At 38.6% G+C, this 16,000-nt stretch overlaps 1 protein-coding gene across 1 annotated transcript; it reads left to right on the top strand.

Annotated features, from left to right (window-relative positions):
- LOC109839542 (DEAD-box ATP-dependent RNA helicase 47B) lies at positions 12,523–16,000 on the top strand. The gene is made up of 2 exons (XM_020408019.1): positions 12,523–12,661; positions 14,055–16,000. Exon 2 carries the CDS (start codon positions 14,151–14,153, stop codon positions 15,843–15,845), a length of 1,695 nt encoding a protein of 564 aa, XP_020263608.1. The 5' UTR covers positions 12,523–12,661; positions 14,055–14,150; the 3' UTR covers positions 15,846–16,000.

Raw genomic sequence — 16,000 nt, 5'->3', positions numbered from 1 at the left:
GGCTTAGGCGTGAGAGGCTTCTGCTTCGTCGCCATTAGATCTCAAATCTCGACGATCGAAGGGATAATAATTTCTGACCTAATTTTAACAAAAAAAGAAAAAAAGAATATTCCAACCCTCGAAAGGAGCCGACGACAAAAGGGCACGGGCTCCTTCCGAGAGATCGGATTTGGGAAGAAAAGAATGGGGCGATTAAAATATTATTTATTGTTTTCTATTGTGGCGGATAAAATAGGCGCCTTTCCAAAAAAAAAAAAAAAAAAATTTGGTGGGGTTTTAATTTAATATTTTGTTTGTTACCGTGGAAGCCCCTCAGCTGTAGAAATTTCATCCGCAGCGGTTGGATAATGGGATTTTTTTGAGGCGTTGGCTTATTTACGAAATCACCCACGCATGTGGTTGATGATGGAAGCCTTTCGTGAATACTGATCGTTGGATTAAGATCCAACGGCTGGCGTCCCACCTTCGAGGGGGAGTTCCCGCGTGGAGAATGTTCGGATGAGCGTATTCGGCCGAGCCAGCGCGTGTCAGGGTTGGTGTCATAAAAAGGGCCGAGGGTGTTTTTTTTTTGTTTTGTTTTGTCATGTCAGACCCTCGGAGCTTCGTGAATTGTTTATTAGACCCCGAATCTTTATATGTCTCCGGTCTAGGGGTGCCAAACCGTATCCGTATCCGAGGAAATATCCGTAACCGTTACCGTTAGGATACGAATATGGTTACTTAAATCTATAACCGATAGGATATGGTAACGGATATGTTTTTTTAGTGAAATATCTGTATCCGTATCCGAAAATATCCGAATACATATTGGTCATACTCTTACGATAGTTTCGATTCTTAGATTATGAATTTGTGGTTAATTTTGATGATCAAGATGTCTAATCTTAGCTTTTCAATCATAATGAACATATTAACGAACTCTTTTTGTATCATATGACTATATTTTTTCTGAATACTATCTAGTTTTCTCATATCTTTTTTGTATCCGCATGCATACCCGTTTATATATCCGCATCTATATCCGTAACCGTATCCGATTTTGGCGGATATGGATATGTATTTTTCTTACCGACGTATATCCGTATCCGTATCCGAGATGTGTAAGCGGATATGGATATGGTAAGTGCCATATCCGAGCCGTATCCGCTCCGTTAACACCCCTACTCCGGTCCCTAAACCTTGTTTATCCTCTTACCACCTCTGAATTTATACCTTGTGGGCGTTTTCATTAAAATCTTGACGAGAAAGTGGAGTTTAGAGGGCAACGTGGGACGAAAAATAGGTTAGGAGATAAGTAGGAAACAAATTTAATAGAGTGTTGTGTAAGCATTAAAATAGTCTAGGATGTTAAAGGGACATATCTAATAATAGTTTAGGAGGCAAGTAGGGACAGGGAGCCTGTTTCTACACTACAAATAGGCTAAATAATCAAAAAGCCCCCCTTAACGTTAGATAATTATTAGATAACTACTATAATTTTTAAAATATCAGAAACCTCGCTTAAGTTTAGGGGTTATCACAAAACCCCCTTTGAGTTTAGATATTTATTAGAAAAGATTTTAGAGGTGTGAACCACATTTTCCGCTAGAAATTTATTCCCTTACGTAATTTTACCCACCCGCGCGCGTGAAAAACTATGATTAAACACTATAAGAGGAAATTTTTTTAATAACTCCTAAAGTTAGAGGAATTTTCTAATATCTTAAAAGTTACGGTTTTTTTTTTATATTTATCCTTATAAATAACAATCTTCATGTTTTTAATTTACACCCCAGATCCATGTCATAGTTGTAAAACCCTCCTACTTTTAGAAAGATTTGAAGGTCTAATATAAAGAAACAAAGATTTAGAGGTCTAATCTAACATAACAAAAAGTATGAAAAAGGCAAATGCTTCCATTCTCGCTCCAGTTGCGTCGGAATTTGTATGCATGATAAAAGGACCAATCTTCATGTTTTGCTTCAGGTAGTCAGAAGTAATACCTCAATTAACTTTTAAATCTCAAAAACTATTATTAATTGTATCCAAAGGACACCATGTCGAAGCAAAACAAAAAACTAAAGTATTTATACAAATCCTTCTCAAGGAGATCACGTCAAAGCAAAGCTGAAGGTAAATTAAGAAAGGTATATTACAAGTCCAATATAAATCTTGGGGACATTAATTGTACGAAAACCTATTTAAAGTATTAACTGCGAAGCTTTACATTAAGAAAAATATCTCACGGACCCGAATATGGGACAGATAGAGGAGGTCAGGTGAGGTGTCCCCCTCTGATTGCATATTGAGCTAGTCATGACCAGCTCATTATGCAATTAAGAGGGGACATGTGAGGTGTCCCCCCGCTATCTGTCCCATTGTTGGGTCCCTGTAGAAGCACGCTAACATTAATGCATGCTGAGCTGATTTTGATAATCCTTTAATTTGTAATCCTAAATTTTGTCCTGCATGATAATTAACGATGCCCATGTGATCCGACCATAGAAACTACATAAAAAAATCAGCATTAATTTGTCTTCGCTGCGCGGCTCGTTAACCGAACTTAATTGAGAGACCGTATCATACTCATGACTCGTGAAGCTGGCCATGTTAGGGTCCATACTTTTCTTTCAAATTTTTTTTTTTCCTTTCAATTTTTACCCATTTGATTATATATAGTGATTTGCTGTGCAAAAGCTGAAGCCGACAGGCACGTGGGAATGATTGAAGCACGCTCCAGCGCACAGCTTACCGAAGATCATGACTTCACCCTCTGGGTAAATTTCACAAAAAAAGACCCTTGACTTTGGGGGTTTCCACAAAACCTTGAAAGCTTTGTGAAAGAGAAAACGGGAGTTTCGGGGACTTGGTTTCATGCGGAAAAGCCTAAAAGTCCCGGGGGGGTTTTCGTGAAATCTACCCCTACCCCCTTTTTCGTTATAACTCTTCATAAAGCTAAGGCATCTTCGACGCCCACAAGCCCAAAAAAAAAAAAGCTTACAGCCCACTTACTCACTGTCCTCGTGGTACCTAAAAAGCTTTGCATGGGGGAGGGCAAGCCATTAAACACCGTCACGTGACGGGTTTTTTCATGTGGGCTCGCTTTTGGTGTGGTTGCGTGCGATAATGGCGTTGTGCTGAGCTGGACTTTTTAGAAGGGGAAGCAATTAATCCTACGTATGATTTCCTGTACAGAACTCTCTACGCGATACTTCTCCTTGAAAAGAGGAAGGCGAAATACCCCAGAGGCAGAGGCAGCGGCGAATGCAGAAGTTCATAATAATATTATAAAAAGTCGGTTTTATTAATTTTTCTCGTATTTAGTATAAATTACTTCAAAGCCTCAAATTTTAATTTTCAATGTGCTCCGGTACCTCTAACTTTCAACAATGTGTTGTAGCCCCATTTAAAAAAAAAAAATTATGCTCAGGCCCCTCTCCCCAAGTTCCAATGCAAACTCCATCCAAAATCTCGATTTTACCCTCCTCCTCCTTCGGTCCTCCTCTACCTCCCTCATCCCTCCCCCGCTCCCGTCGTCGGCGCCGTCCAGAGGAACTTCCTGTGGGCGGCGACGGTCATGGTTATCATGTTAACATGTTAACTCTTACAGATAACATGTTAATTATTAATAGTTAACATGTTATATGTAAGAATTAACATGTTAACTATAAGAGTTAACATGTTAACTGCAAGAGTTAGTATCCGCTGACATGAGAAAGATGAGAGTAGATTTGGGATTTAAGCCAGCTGACATGTCTAATCATCCGCTGACATGAGCTGGAATCATGATGGAGGGGCCTAGACATAATTTTTTCAAAACGAAGGGGCTGCAGTACGTTAAAAAAAATATGGAGGGCTATGACACATTGAAAGTTGGAATTTGGGGCATTGACACAATTTTCCCTTAATATGATTGAGAGCTTAACAAAATACAAAAGATATTTAACTAAATACAAACAATACATATCCTATGTGTCATCATCTTCGAAATCTTTGCATAATAGTCTCATTTGAAATAGCACTAAAAATACATTGTTTTACGGTGTAAATTTATTGGTCTTTCCCCCCTAAAATAAAATAAAATATTGATGGTAACCCTTTAATATTGTAGGGGTGAATTAATGGAGCCATTTAAGTTAAGGGGGGCATTGAATCACTTTATCTCTAGGATTGGGCTGCTAGTATTTAGTGGGTCAATTCTCATTACTAGTCACTACTCAAATAATTGAGAGGGTGTCATTTTTCCTCACAAGGTCACCTACACTTCTTTAATGATATTAATTAATTGGCTTAGGGTGGTGTCCCTTTAATACGCTAGCTCTGCCCCCTGCCTATAAGGCTTCGTATACAGGATCATCATCATCGTCATATAGGAAAAGAAGAATAAAAAAATATGAATACGCATTGAGCATCATCATCATATAATAAAAATCATTATAAACAGTTAAAATATTATAGTCTGGTTACCGAAGAGTACAAAGTATCCAGTAAAGACGGATATATTGTGTCGTATAGATATAAGTGTAAGATCTACATCATAAACTTGAGATCTAAAACCATATAGCCATAATTAATTCAAAGAGATTAACAAGGATCTAAAAGAGCGGAAGCTTATACCTGAATCCATTGCTTGATCTTGATTTTGGGTGTTGGATCTTCTAACCTTAGGGTTCTCTCTAAAACCGAATTTCTCTAGCTAGATGGGGGTGTAGAGAATTAGAGAATGTAACCCTAGGTTAGGGACCATAACCCCTTATTTATAGATGTTGTACTTTTGTAATTTAGCCCCTCAATAAATTACAATTACAACCTGGTATCTGCACATATAACCCCATGACTTATTTAAATACCAAATTAACCCAACTTAATTGATCACTTTAGTGGGTTATCCTGAAAGATAGCAATACACATTGATTAATCATATGTGCCCACAAATAGATTTATTAGATTAAATCCAACAATCTCCCACTTGGGCACCATATGATTCCTTAAACTGTGTATAACCTTATGAGCTCAAAAATTGCTATCACTGAAATGGTATTTCCGAACAATCTCGTCCATTGACTATATCAATATAGGATCAAAGCGGCCTTCGTCACATTTATCGTGACTCGACCCATCAATGGTCACATATACCAATACAATCAAACGACATAGATCAATCATGGATGTGCAGCATGAAAATTACATGCAATGTGATCAGTACATGTCTATTTTCAACTGGTCCTCCTTAGTGAGGTCAAAACCAAACATAATGTAACAGAGTGTCTTAACTGAATACTTTATTCTGATCAGACAATACAACCAAACATAAAGCACCACAAATACAAACTCCCACTAAAACATAATATCCTCAAATAATACCACACCCATATGAGCAGTATGCTCATGAAAGACCTTAGGTGGCAATCCCTTAGTAAGAGGATCAGCTATCATGGAGTTTGTCCCAATGTGCTCTATGGATATCTGTCCACTCTGTACCCTTTCTTTCACAACCAGGAACTTAATGTCAATATGTTTTGACTTAGTTGAGCTCCTGTTGTTATTGGAATACATTACTGCAGATTTATTGTCACAATATAGCCTTAGTGGTCTTTCAACATTTTCCAAAATGCGCAGTCCCGTGACAAAATTTCGCAGCCATATTCCCTGATTGGATGCCTCATAGCAAGCTACAAATTCTGCTGCCATAGTGGAGGAAGCTACTAGTGTTTGTTTGACACTTTTCCATGATATAGCTCCTCCTGCTAACATATAAATGTAGCCTGATGTAGACTTCCTGCTATCTTGGCATCCAGCAAAATCAGAGTCCGAATACCCAATGACCTCTAATTTCTCTGATTTTCTGTATGTGAGCATGTAATCTTTTGTTTTCTGAAGATACCTCATAACCCTTTTGACTGCTATCCAATGATCCATACCAGGGTTGCTTAAGTATCTGCCTAACATCCCAACAATGTACGCAATATCCGGACGCGTACATACCTGAGCATACATTAGACTTCCTACAGCCGAAGCATAAGGAATCTTCTGCATTTCCTGAATTTCAAGGTTACCTTTAGGGCACTGATTGAGACTAAACTTGTCTCCTTTAGCAACAGGGGTGTCACCTGGTCTGCAATCTTGCATGCCAAACCTTTTAAGTACCTTATCGATATAGCTCTTTTGTGATAATCCAAGAATACCCCGAGAGCGATCTCGATGTATCTGGATCCCTAATATAAAAGAGGCGTCCCCAAGATCTTTCATCTCAAAATTCTTTGATAGAAATCTCTTGGTTTCGTGCAACATGCCTATATCATTAGTGGCAAGCAAGATGTCATCCACATACAGAACCAGAAAAATATACTTACTCCCACTGAACTTGTGATATACACAGTCATCAACAATGTTCATCTCAAAACCGAACGAGATAACTATTTGTTGAAACTTATGATACCATTGACGAGGAGCTTGCTTGAGTCCATAGATGGATTTCCTTAATTTGCAGACCATATTCTTTGGGTCTCCCGACACAAAGTTTTCTGGTTGCACCATATAGATCATCTCATCAATGTCTCCATTGAGAAATGCAGTCTTAACATCCATCTGATGTAACTCAAGATCATAATGAGCAACAAGTGCCATGATTATTCTGAAAGAGTCTTTCGATGAAACCGGAGAGAAAGTCTCTGTATAATCAATGCCTTCCTTTTGAGTATAGCCTTTAGCCACAAGACGTGCCTTATACCTCTCCACATTACCGTTTGCATCCCGCTTGGTTTTAAAAATCCATTTACAACCAATTGGTTTTGCACCTTCTGGTAATGGGACAAGTTCCCAAACCTTATTGTCTTGCATAGACTTGTACTCTTCATTCATGGCATCAATCCACTGTTGAGAGTTAGAACTTTTCATGGCCTGAGAGAAGTTGATTGGATCATCTTCTAACATTCCACTACTTTCCTCATGTTCTTGGAGAAATACAATATAATCATCCGGAATAGCATTTCTCCTTTCTCTCGTGGATCTCCTTAATGGCACTGGTTCTTGAGGTTGTTGAGTTTGTTCTTCTGGAACAGGGAGTTGTTCAACATTATCATCTTGAGGTTCCGGATTTACTTCTTGAGCAACAACAGGTATAGGAACCTGAATATTGTCAAAAGTAACTGTATGGATTGGATCTGAAGCCAATTCCTCCTCAAAACTAATGTCTCTAACCTTATTTCTCCCCCCAAACTCAACATCCTCAAAGAATGTTGCTGTTCCCGTCTCAAAAATGTTCCTTATAGTGGGATCATAAAACTTAAAGCCCCTAGAGCGTTCAGAGTATCCAATAAAGTAGCTGCTAACTGTTTTGGAGTCCAATTTCTTTTCATTTGGCCTATAAGGCCTTGCCTCAGCTGGACATCCCCAAATATGTAAATGCTTTAAACTGGGCTTTCGACCAGTCCAAAGCTCATAAGGTGTTTTAGCAACTGCTTTACTTGGTACTCTATTCAGAATGTAAGCTGCTGTCTTAAGTGCTTCTCCCCAGAGTGACTCTGGTAAAGAAGAATGAGCAATCATACTTCTTACCATATCCTTAAGAGTCCTGTTTCGTCTTTCAGCTACACCATTCATGCTAGGTGAACCCGGCATGGTGTACTGTGGGACGATACCGTATTCCTCTAGGTATCTAGCAAATGGTCCTGGACGTTGTTCACCTGAACCATCATATCTACCGTAGTACTCACCACCACGATCAGATCTGACGGTTTTAATTCTTCTGTTGAGTTGATTCTCAACTTCAGCTTTATAGGCTTTGAACATGTCCAGAGACTCAGATTTTTCATGAATAAGATATAGGTGCCCATAACGTGAGTAATCGTCTATGAATGATATAAAATATTGTTGACCATTCCAGGATTCCGTAGGGAATGGCCCACAAATATCCGTATGTATCAATTCTAAGACATCCGAAGATCTGTTGGCACCTAATCTTTTCACTTTGGTCTGTTTTCCCTTGATACATTCAACACATACGTCGAAGTCCGAAAAATCAAGGGAATCCAAAATGCCATCAGACACAAGACGCTCAATTCTACCTTTTGAGATATGACCTAAGCGCTTATGCCATAATGTCGCCGAATTTTCCTTATTTAATTTACGCTTAGTACCACGTGATTCCACATGCAAGGATTCATTGTAAGAAGCAATTGTATCAAGCAAATATAGGTTGTCATAAATACTCAAGTAACCGGTTCCCACAACATTTGAATTAAAAGATAAACTGAATTGACTGTTTCCAAATGAACAAGAATAACCTGATTTGTCCAATACAGAAACAGAAACCAAATTCCGTCTAAAAGACGGTACTACAAAAGTATCTTTTAAATCCAAATAATAACCAGTTCCTAACAACAACCTAAAGTGCCCAATTGCTTCCACATCTACCGATTGTCCGTCGCCCACAAAGATGTGTCTTTCAACATCACTTGGCTTTCGGTAGCTCAGGCAACCCTGCATAGAAACACTTATGTGAGTAGTAGCACCAGAGTCTAACCACCAAGTGTTTCTAGGTACTGAAGCTAAATTAACCTCAGAACAGACCAAAGCAAGGAACGTACCCTTATTATCACGCCAGGCGTGATATTTTGTACAGTCCTTCTTTACATGTCCAGGCTTCTTACAGAAGAAACAACCCTGATTATCCTTATGTTGTTTCTTCTCAACTGGACCCTTAGCAGCTTCCTTATCATTCTTCCTTTTCTTGCCCTTATCCTTAGAGGCATAGGCCAAATGAGCACTTTCTGTCTTATCTTGCTTCAACCTGTCTTCTTCTTGCACACAGTATGAAATGAGCTCATTTAGAGTCCATTTCTCCTTTTGACAGTTATAACTGACCTTAAATTGGTTAAACTGTGCAGGAAGAGACAACAAAACCAGATGCACTAATAACTCGTCACAAAGATCGAGTTTAAGTGCCTTAAGCTTTGAAGCAATATGAGACATTTCCATAATGTACTCCCTGATATTTCCTTTGCCCTTATACTTCATTGAAATCAAGCGAGCTAAAAGCGTGCTTGTTTCTACCTTATCGTTTTTCGCAAAACGCTTCTCAATTTCGGCAAGGAAATCTTTAGCCTTAGTAATCCCTTCGGATTCTATGCCCCTGAAGGCTTCCGGAACGCCGCGCTTAATGATCATAAGACTCATGCGATTTGAACGCTCCCACTTCTCATGCTCCTTCTTTGCATCAGGAGTGCTATCCGCATTGAGAGGTTGGGGTTGTTCAGTTCTTAATGCATAGTCAAGATCCATGCAGCCAAGAACAATTAATATGTTCTCTTTCCAAACCTTGAAGTTTGTCCCATTTAGCATGGGAATTGAGTTGATGTTAGCAGAAATTGTTGCAGCAGATGCATTAGCTGAAATAAAACAAAAGAATGCTCACATCAATAACCATAATCAATAAAATTCAAATAATGACAATCCCCATCCAAGATACCGGCACAACATTAATATCAAGTCTTTGGACAGTAATATTAACTTGTAAGTGATACCTTGTTGCAATGATCAAACATTGACAATAACTCATGTCAAATAATGAAACTATCTTTGGATCGATTCATTATTCACATGTAAACCTTATAATTGTCACACGCTTATCATCGCAGATGTGTATACAGTCTAAATAAATATTAACCTTCCTTTGGGCCGATTAAATATTTACACGAAAGCATACACACAAACATCTCACATTCCTCATGAACAATCTACACAAGAGAGGTTACTTTGGCAACTTCTTGTTTCAATTAATCAATTGGAGTGAGAGACAACCTTAATACCTTAGTGTCATAATATTTGAATTAAATAATTGATTAAAAACCGAATTAGATTTAAATTAAAAAATTTAAATCAACTGAATTTCCAAAAACTTAATTGGGGTCTCACAGCTTAATTAGGGCCCATAACTTAATTGAATAAATTAAGTATACCAAAGTGGACCCATGAAAAGCCGAGGCTTAACCATAATGAACACGAAGTTCCCTTAACTTCGAACGCGAGGTTCGACTGTATTGAGTACGAGACTCACTTAAGCACGAACGCGAGGTTCGTCTGAAAATGAACGAACGCGAGGTTCGTTTGATAAAAGAACGCGAGGTTCAACTTGGGAACGAACGCGAGGTTCGTTAAAAAATGAACACGAGGTTCAACTGAAGTACGAACGCGAGGTTCGTCTGAAGTACGAACGCGAGGTTCGTCTGAAGTTCGAACGCGAGGCTCGACTGAAGCACGAACGCGAGGTTCGTCTGAAGCTCGAACGCGAGGCTCGACTGAAGTACGGACGCGAGGTTCGTCTGAAGTTCGAACGCACTGAGGCACGAACGCGAGGTTCGTCTGAAGTACGAACGCGAGGTTCGTCTGAAGTACGAACGCGAGGCTCGTCTGAAGTACGAACGCGAGGTTCGTCTGAAGTACGAACGCGAGGTTCGTCTGAAGAACGAACGCGAGGTTCGTTAAAAATTTGAGCTTGACGCTCACCTGAGTTGAACGCGAGGTTCACCTTAGAACGAACGCGAGGTTCGTTAAAATTGAGCTTGACGCTCACCTGAGTTGAACGCGAGGTTCACCTTAGAACGAACGCGAGGTTCGTTGAGCGCGAAGCTCGGTTAAAATTGAACGAACGCGAGGTTCGTTTGAGGTAACCACCTCCTTAATTTTCGCCATGAACCCTTAGGGTTTCAAACTGAAACCGACAAACCCAAAAAAAACCTTTGATTTTTATTTTCAAAACAGATCCAGAATTGGAAAAAATTGAAGGAAAAATCAAAGAAAAAGCCAAAAAATTCCCAAAAGTTACTGCTCACGGCGATTTTTCAGTTACTGTTCATCCGAAAAAATACTTTACTGTTTACCCGGAAAAAAATTTCGTTACTGTTCATCCGAGAACATTACTGTTCATCCGAACCCAAAAATTGAATCTTTAACCAGAGATTTAAGATAAAAAACCCAATAAAACTTAAATCCCTAAGAATTAATCAAGGTGGCTCTGATACCACTTGATAGATCTACATCATAAACTTGAGATCTAAAACCATATAGCCATAATTAATTCAAAGAGATTAACAAGGATCTAAAAGAGCGGAAGCTTATACCTGAATCCATTGCTTGATCTTGATTTTGGGTGTTGGATCTTCTAACCTTAGGGTTCTCTCTAAAACCGAATTTCTCTAGCTAGATGGGGGTGTAGAGAATTAGAGAATGTAACCCTAGGTTAGGGACCATAACCCCTTATTTATAGATGTTGTACTTTTGTAATTTAGCCCCTCAATAAATTACAATTACAACCTGGTATCTGCACATATAACCCCATGACTTATTTAAATACCAAATTAACCCAACTTAATTGATCACTTTAGTGGGTTATCCTGAAAGATAGCAATACACATTGATTAATCATATGTGCCCACAAATAGATTTATTAGATTAAATCCAACAATAAGAGGTTCCATAATCCATTTATAATTTATAAAGAGCACAAAGTATCTAGTAAAGACGGTCCATGCAGACATCTAAAACATATCAACTCTAGAATCATTGCGCCGTCGAGAATGTAAACTCGGTCATTGGGATGTTATGTCATGGGGATGTTACGTCATTATCAGCCTATCATTAACAATCTAGTTCCGTGAACAAGTGAACATGGTGATATTTGGAATCAATTAATGTGTTTAGGGCTTAGGATCTAATAAAACTGAAAAACGTCGAGTCTTGGTCGTAGGTTGGACAAGTCTAAAATTAGCTTAGAAGCTATCCTATGGACTTATTATAGATTTCATTGAGATCCTCATACCCTATCTACCATAATAACTATTAACACATGGGACTTTAAATAACACCCACACAGATAAAACATAAGCCGGTGTGTAGTCACTACTGCTCAAACCTAGATTTTAGGGTTTTTTTTCGTAGGAGCCACCTTAAAAATATGGTAATTATACGGAAATCACATTTCATTTTCAATATAAACATAGTTGGTTTTTGTTGCATCAACTATATCTCAGTCAAATTCCACACTTAAAACCCAAAATTACCCTTAATACTCGCATTAAATGTACATGACTCATTTTTGTAGTGTTTAAGTCATGTTAGTATACAATTCAAGTATCTTGAACTTGAAATTTTAAAGCTTATTTTTGGTTTGTTTAGTGAAAATTTGATTAGGAGGTGGTTGATCGCAACAATACTTATTTTGAAGGTGGTTTGTACAAATTGGAAATAAAATGTAGTCTCCACGTAATCACCCTATTATTAAGGTTGTTTCTAGGGGGAAAAACCCTAAATTTTAATATGCACTTATATTCTAAACATATAAATTTAATTAAAAATAATTCCCGATAAGTTCATGCAAAATTGGAAATAGAGAATATTGAAGGTTGCATATTTTTGTAGAAAATGTTATGGACAATCTGGGCTTTACATATTAGGCCCCAACCAAGGCTAAACAAATTGGGGCGGCTATTTAAGAGTCGAAGACCCGACCCGAGTCCGTTGAGTGTTACCGGTGCTAAAGGCCAAGGGTTTAGAATCGAGATAGGGTTTTAAAACCCCAAACTTTCCTCTCATTTCCTCTCTCCTCCGCTCGTCTCGCCGCCTCCTGACCTCGCCGGCGTCCGTGCTCCGCCACTGTGTCCGGCGACTCCTCGGCCATGAGAAGGTTCAAATCTTGATTCCTATTAATTGTGAATAATTACGTGGTTGATTTGCAGAAACTGGGGATTAAGTGGGGAGTATTTTGGTAAATGTGCGATGCTAGAAATCCAATTAGCATAAAGAAATGCGTAAAACAATAACAAGAATCTCTAAGTTCGCCAAATTGTTTGAACACTGTTCCATGTTCACCAAATATCCAATTTTGAACATTTATGTTATATGTGTCATCCAAGATTAATATGTACTTATCCAACAAAATATTAACGTATTGACCAATATTGATAAATATCTTTAAATGAATTGAATCAAGGTTAGCAATAGCGGATAGCGTTGCGTAGCAGTGAGACACCGCTAAGGCTATTTGGGGTTATAGCTGCAAAAAGCACAAAGTTAAAATAGTGGTCCAATTTAAATATGTATAAATATTAAAAAAAATACAAAAAATTAAAGAAAAATTTAAAAATTCTACAAATGCATATTTGATGATTTATAGAGACCCTAAGTATGAAATAGACGTGTATCAATCACACAATATTAACAAAAGTACTGTACAGAATGAAAAAGCGTACATGTTGATCAGAGGACCATTATCTGTCCCATTCTTTCAACTTTCAATTCTCTAATAGAAACATTCTCTGCAATAGAAAAACATTTAGCAACAACATAATTGTATTAACTATTTGAAATTTGACATAAAAACGAAGTCTTCAAGCATAGATAAATGAGCACTATTTACCGCTATTTCACTCTTTCGAGCGCTTTGGCTAGCAAAAAGTGCTCACAGCGCTATTGTTCACCGCAATCAATGAAATCGTAGCAGTAGGCTCCGCTATAGCTATCTACGATGCTATCGGCCACTATTTACATCAGTGATCTGAATTTAAATAATGTTGATTTGATCTAGCTAAAACCAACACATATATATACTACTTGTTTTATATGACTAACATAGACCAATGTCAGTGAATAAATACTAATATAGGTGTAAATCTAATGTTTAATTTATCAAAAATTGGCCTTCAAACTGAGAGCACTAAAAGGTTGCCGTTATAATATTAGAACTATAGCATTTGTTAGATACAGGCTGAGGCTTGATATATACGTTCCATATAAAAGTGACAAGGCTGCTGTGTAATGGTCACAATATCGTAATTTTATGAGTTGATCAGGAAGTGCTTGGAGAACCACAGTATCTCTAACGTAACATGAATCTCTTGTATAATGCTGGTCCATAACCTTCCCCGTTTAATATATATTATAACTATATAAAATTAAATTAATTTCTTCAGTTGATGTCCGTAAATTATTTCACTTGTGCACAGGGACACACACATACACATAAACTCATATTACAACGAAGTCATGTTGAACAACAATTTGTTTTTCCCCCTTACTAGGTGGAGCTCCATCATGAGCTAGAGATGTCCGTTTCTTGCTGCTGAGGAAGATTTTTTCAAGCTTCTCTTTTCTTCAATACTTGGCTTGCGCTAGCCATGGAATTAATAATGGGACACGCACACCGAAGTGTGCTTGCATTTGCATCTGCACGCTCATCCTGTTTTCTGAAAAACTGTCTTTGCTTGAGAACATTATCTGCACCAAGGACAGCACAGTTTCATAAGACTACTTTGTTCAGGAATCGAGCTGATGGGGAGGATGATTCTCTTTCTCTCTCAAGTATTGGATTTAAATGCCAGGTTGAGACTGGAAAGAAAGGGACGATTGTAGAGATTGAAAATGTCAGTACAGCTAAAAAAATCTCTCCAAGTAAAGTTAAAACAGCCAGGACCAGCTTGGCTAAGCAATCTACTATGAAAAGTGTACAAGGAATAGAGGGAGCCCCATTTGCAGCAAAATCCTTCTCTGATCTTGGGCTTTCACCTTTGTTGATTGATCGGTTGGAGAAGGAAGGTCTGACTGTTCCAACTGATGTACAGTCTGCTGCTATCCCTACAATTTCGCAGAAGCATGATGTTGTCATTCAGTCCTATACTGGTTCAGGAAAGACTCTTGCTTATCTTCTCCCTATACTGTCCCAAATAGGACCTTTTAAGTATCCTACAGAAGATGACCGATCTGAACAAAAACCAGGCATAGAGGCTGTCATTGTTGCCCCTTCAAGGGAGTTAGGTATGCAAATAGTTAGAGAAATAGAGAGATTGTTAGGTCCTGCAAACAAGAAGCTTGTTCAACAGCTTGTGGGGGGTGCAAATAGATCGAGGCAAGAAGAGGCTCTCAAAAAGAACAAGCCGGCCATTGTTGTTGGAACCCCTGGCCGTATTTCTGAGATTTCAGCAGCTGGGAAGCTCCATACCCATAACTGTCGTTTTTTAGTGTTAGATGAAGTTGACCAGCTTTTATCCTTTAACTATCGAGAGGACATGCATAGAATACTCGAACATGTGGGAAGAAAGTCTGGTGCAAAACCGAGTGGTGTACTAAGCCCACTTACTAGGCGTACTGAACGCCAAACAATCTTGGTCTCTGCAACTGTGCCATTCTCAGTTATAAGGGCAGCTAGGAGCTGGGGGTCAAATCCTCTCATTGTCAGAGCTAAGAGTGTTCAACCTCTCGATTCTGTGTCTATTCCGTCAAATGCCCCTTCAGTGTCTACTTCTGATGCCAACTCCAGCTCAAGCTCTGTAACACAAGGAGCAATTGATAGCTTGCCACCTGCTTTGAAACACTACTATAGTGTTTCTAAACTTCAGCATAAAATTGACACCTTGAGGAGATGTGTTCATGCACTGGATGCAAAGGCGGTGATTGCTTTTATGAACAATACCAAGCCCTTGAAGGATGCAGTGTTTAAACTGGAAGCACGTGGGATGAAGGCTGCTGAGTTGCATGGTGATCTTGGAAAACTTGCAAGATCGACCACTCTGAAGAAATTCAAGAACGGTGAAATAAGAGTATTACTGACTAATGAGTTGTCTGCAAGGGGTTTGGATGTGCCTGAATGTGATTTGGTCGTGAACTTGGACTTGCCTACAGACTCTATACATTATGCTCATCGGGCTGGTCGAACAGGAAGGCTTGGCCGAAAGGGGAGTGTAGTAACAATCTGTGAAGAACCTGAGACTTTTGTTGTGAAGAAACTAAGGAGGCAGCTAGGAATTGCCATTCAACCATGTGAGTTTAAAGAAGGGAAGCTCACTATTGGCGAAGAGGAAAAAACGGAGAATTAAAGGGGTAATGTTTTCTTTATTTGTCAGGTTTTACTTCAATGAACTGGTTGTTGTATATGATTCAGTGACTGTCATTCATAGGAATGTCATGCTATTAATATTACTAGTTATTTTCTTATCATCCTGTGCCCCCTCTTTTAAATTGGTTTTCTTAC

The sequence above is a fragment of the Asparagus officinalis genome, chromosome 4 (assembly GCF_001876935.1).
Source record: "Asparagus officinalis chromosome 4, Aspof.V1, whole genome shotgun sequence".
In the NCBI taxonomy this organism is placed as follows: Eukaryota; Viridiplantae; Streptophyta; class Magnoliopsida; order Asparagales; family Asparagaceae; genus Asparagus; species Asparagus officinalis.
This window is presented reverse-complemented; position numbering and strand designations above follow the sequence as displayed.

Coding starts and splice junctions, on each gene's coding strand:
- LOC109839542 (XM_020408019.1), top strand. CDS start 14,151: ATGGAATTAATAATGGGACACGCACACCGAAGTGTGCTTGCATTTGCA.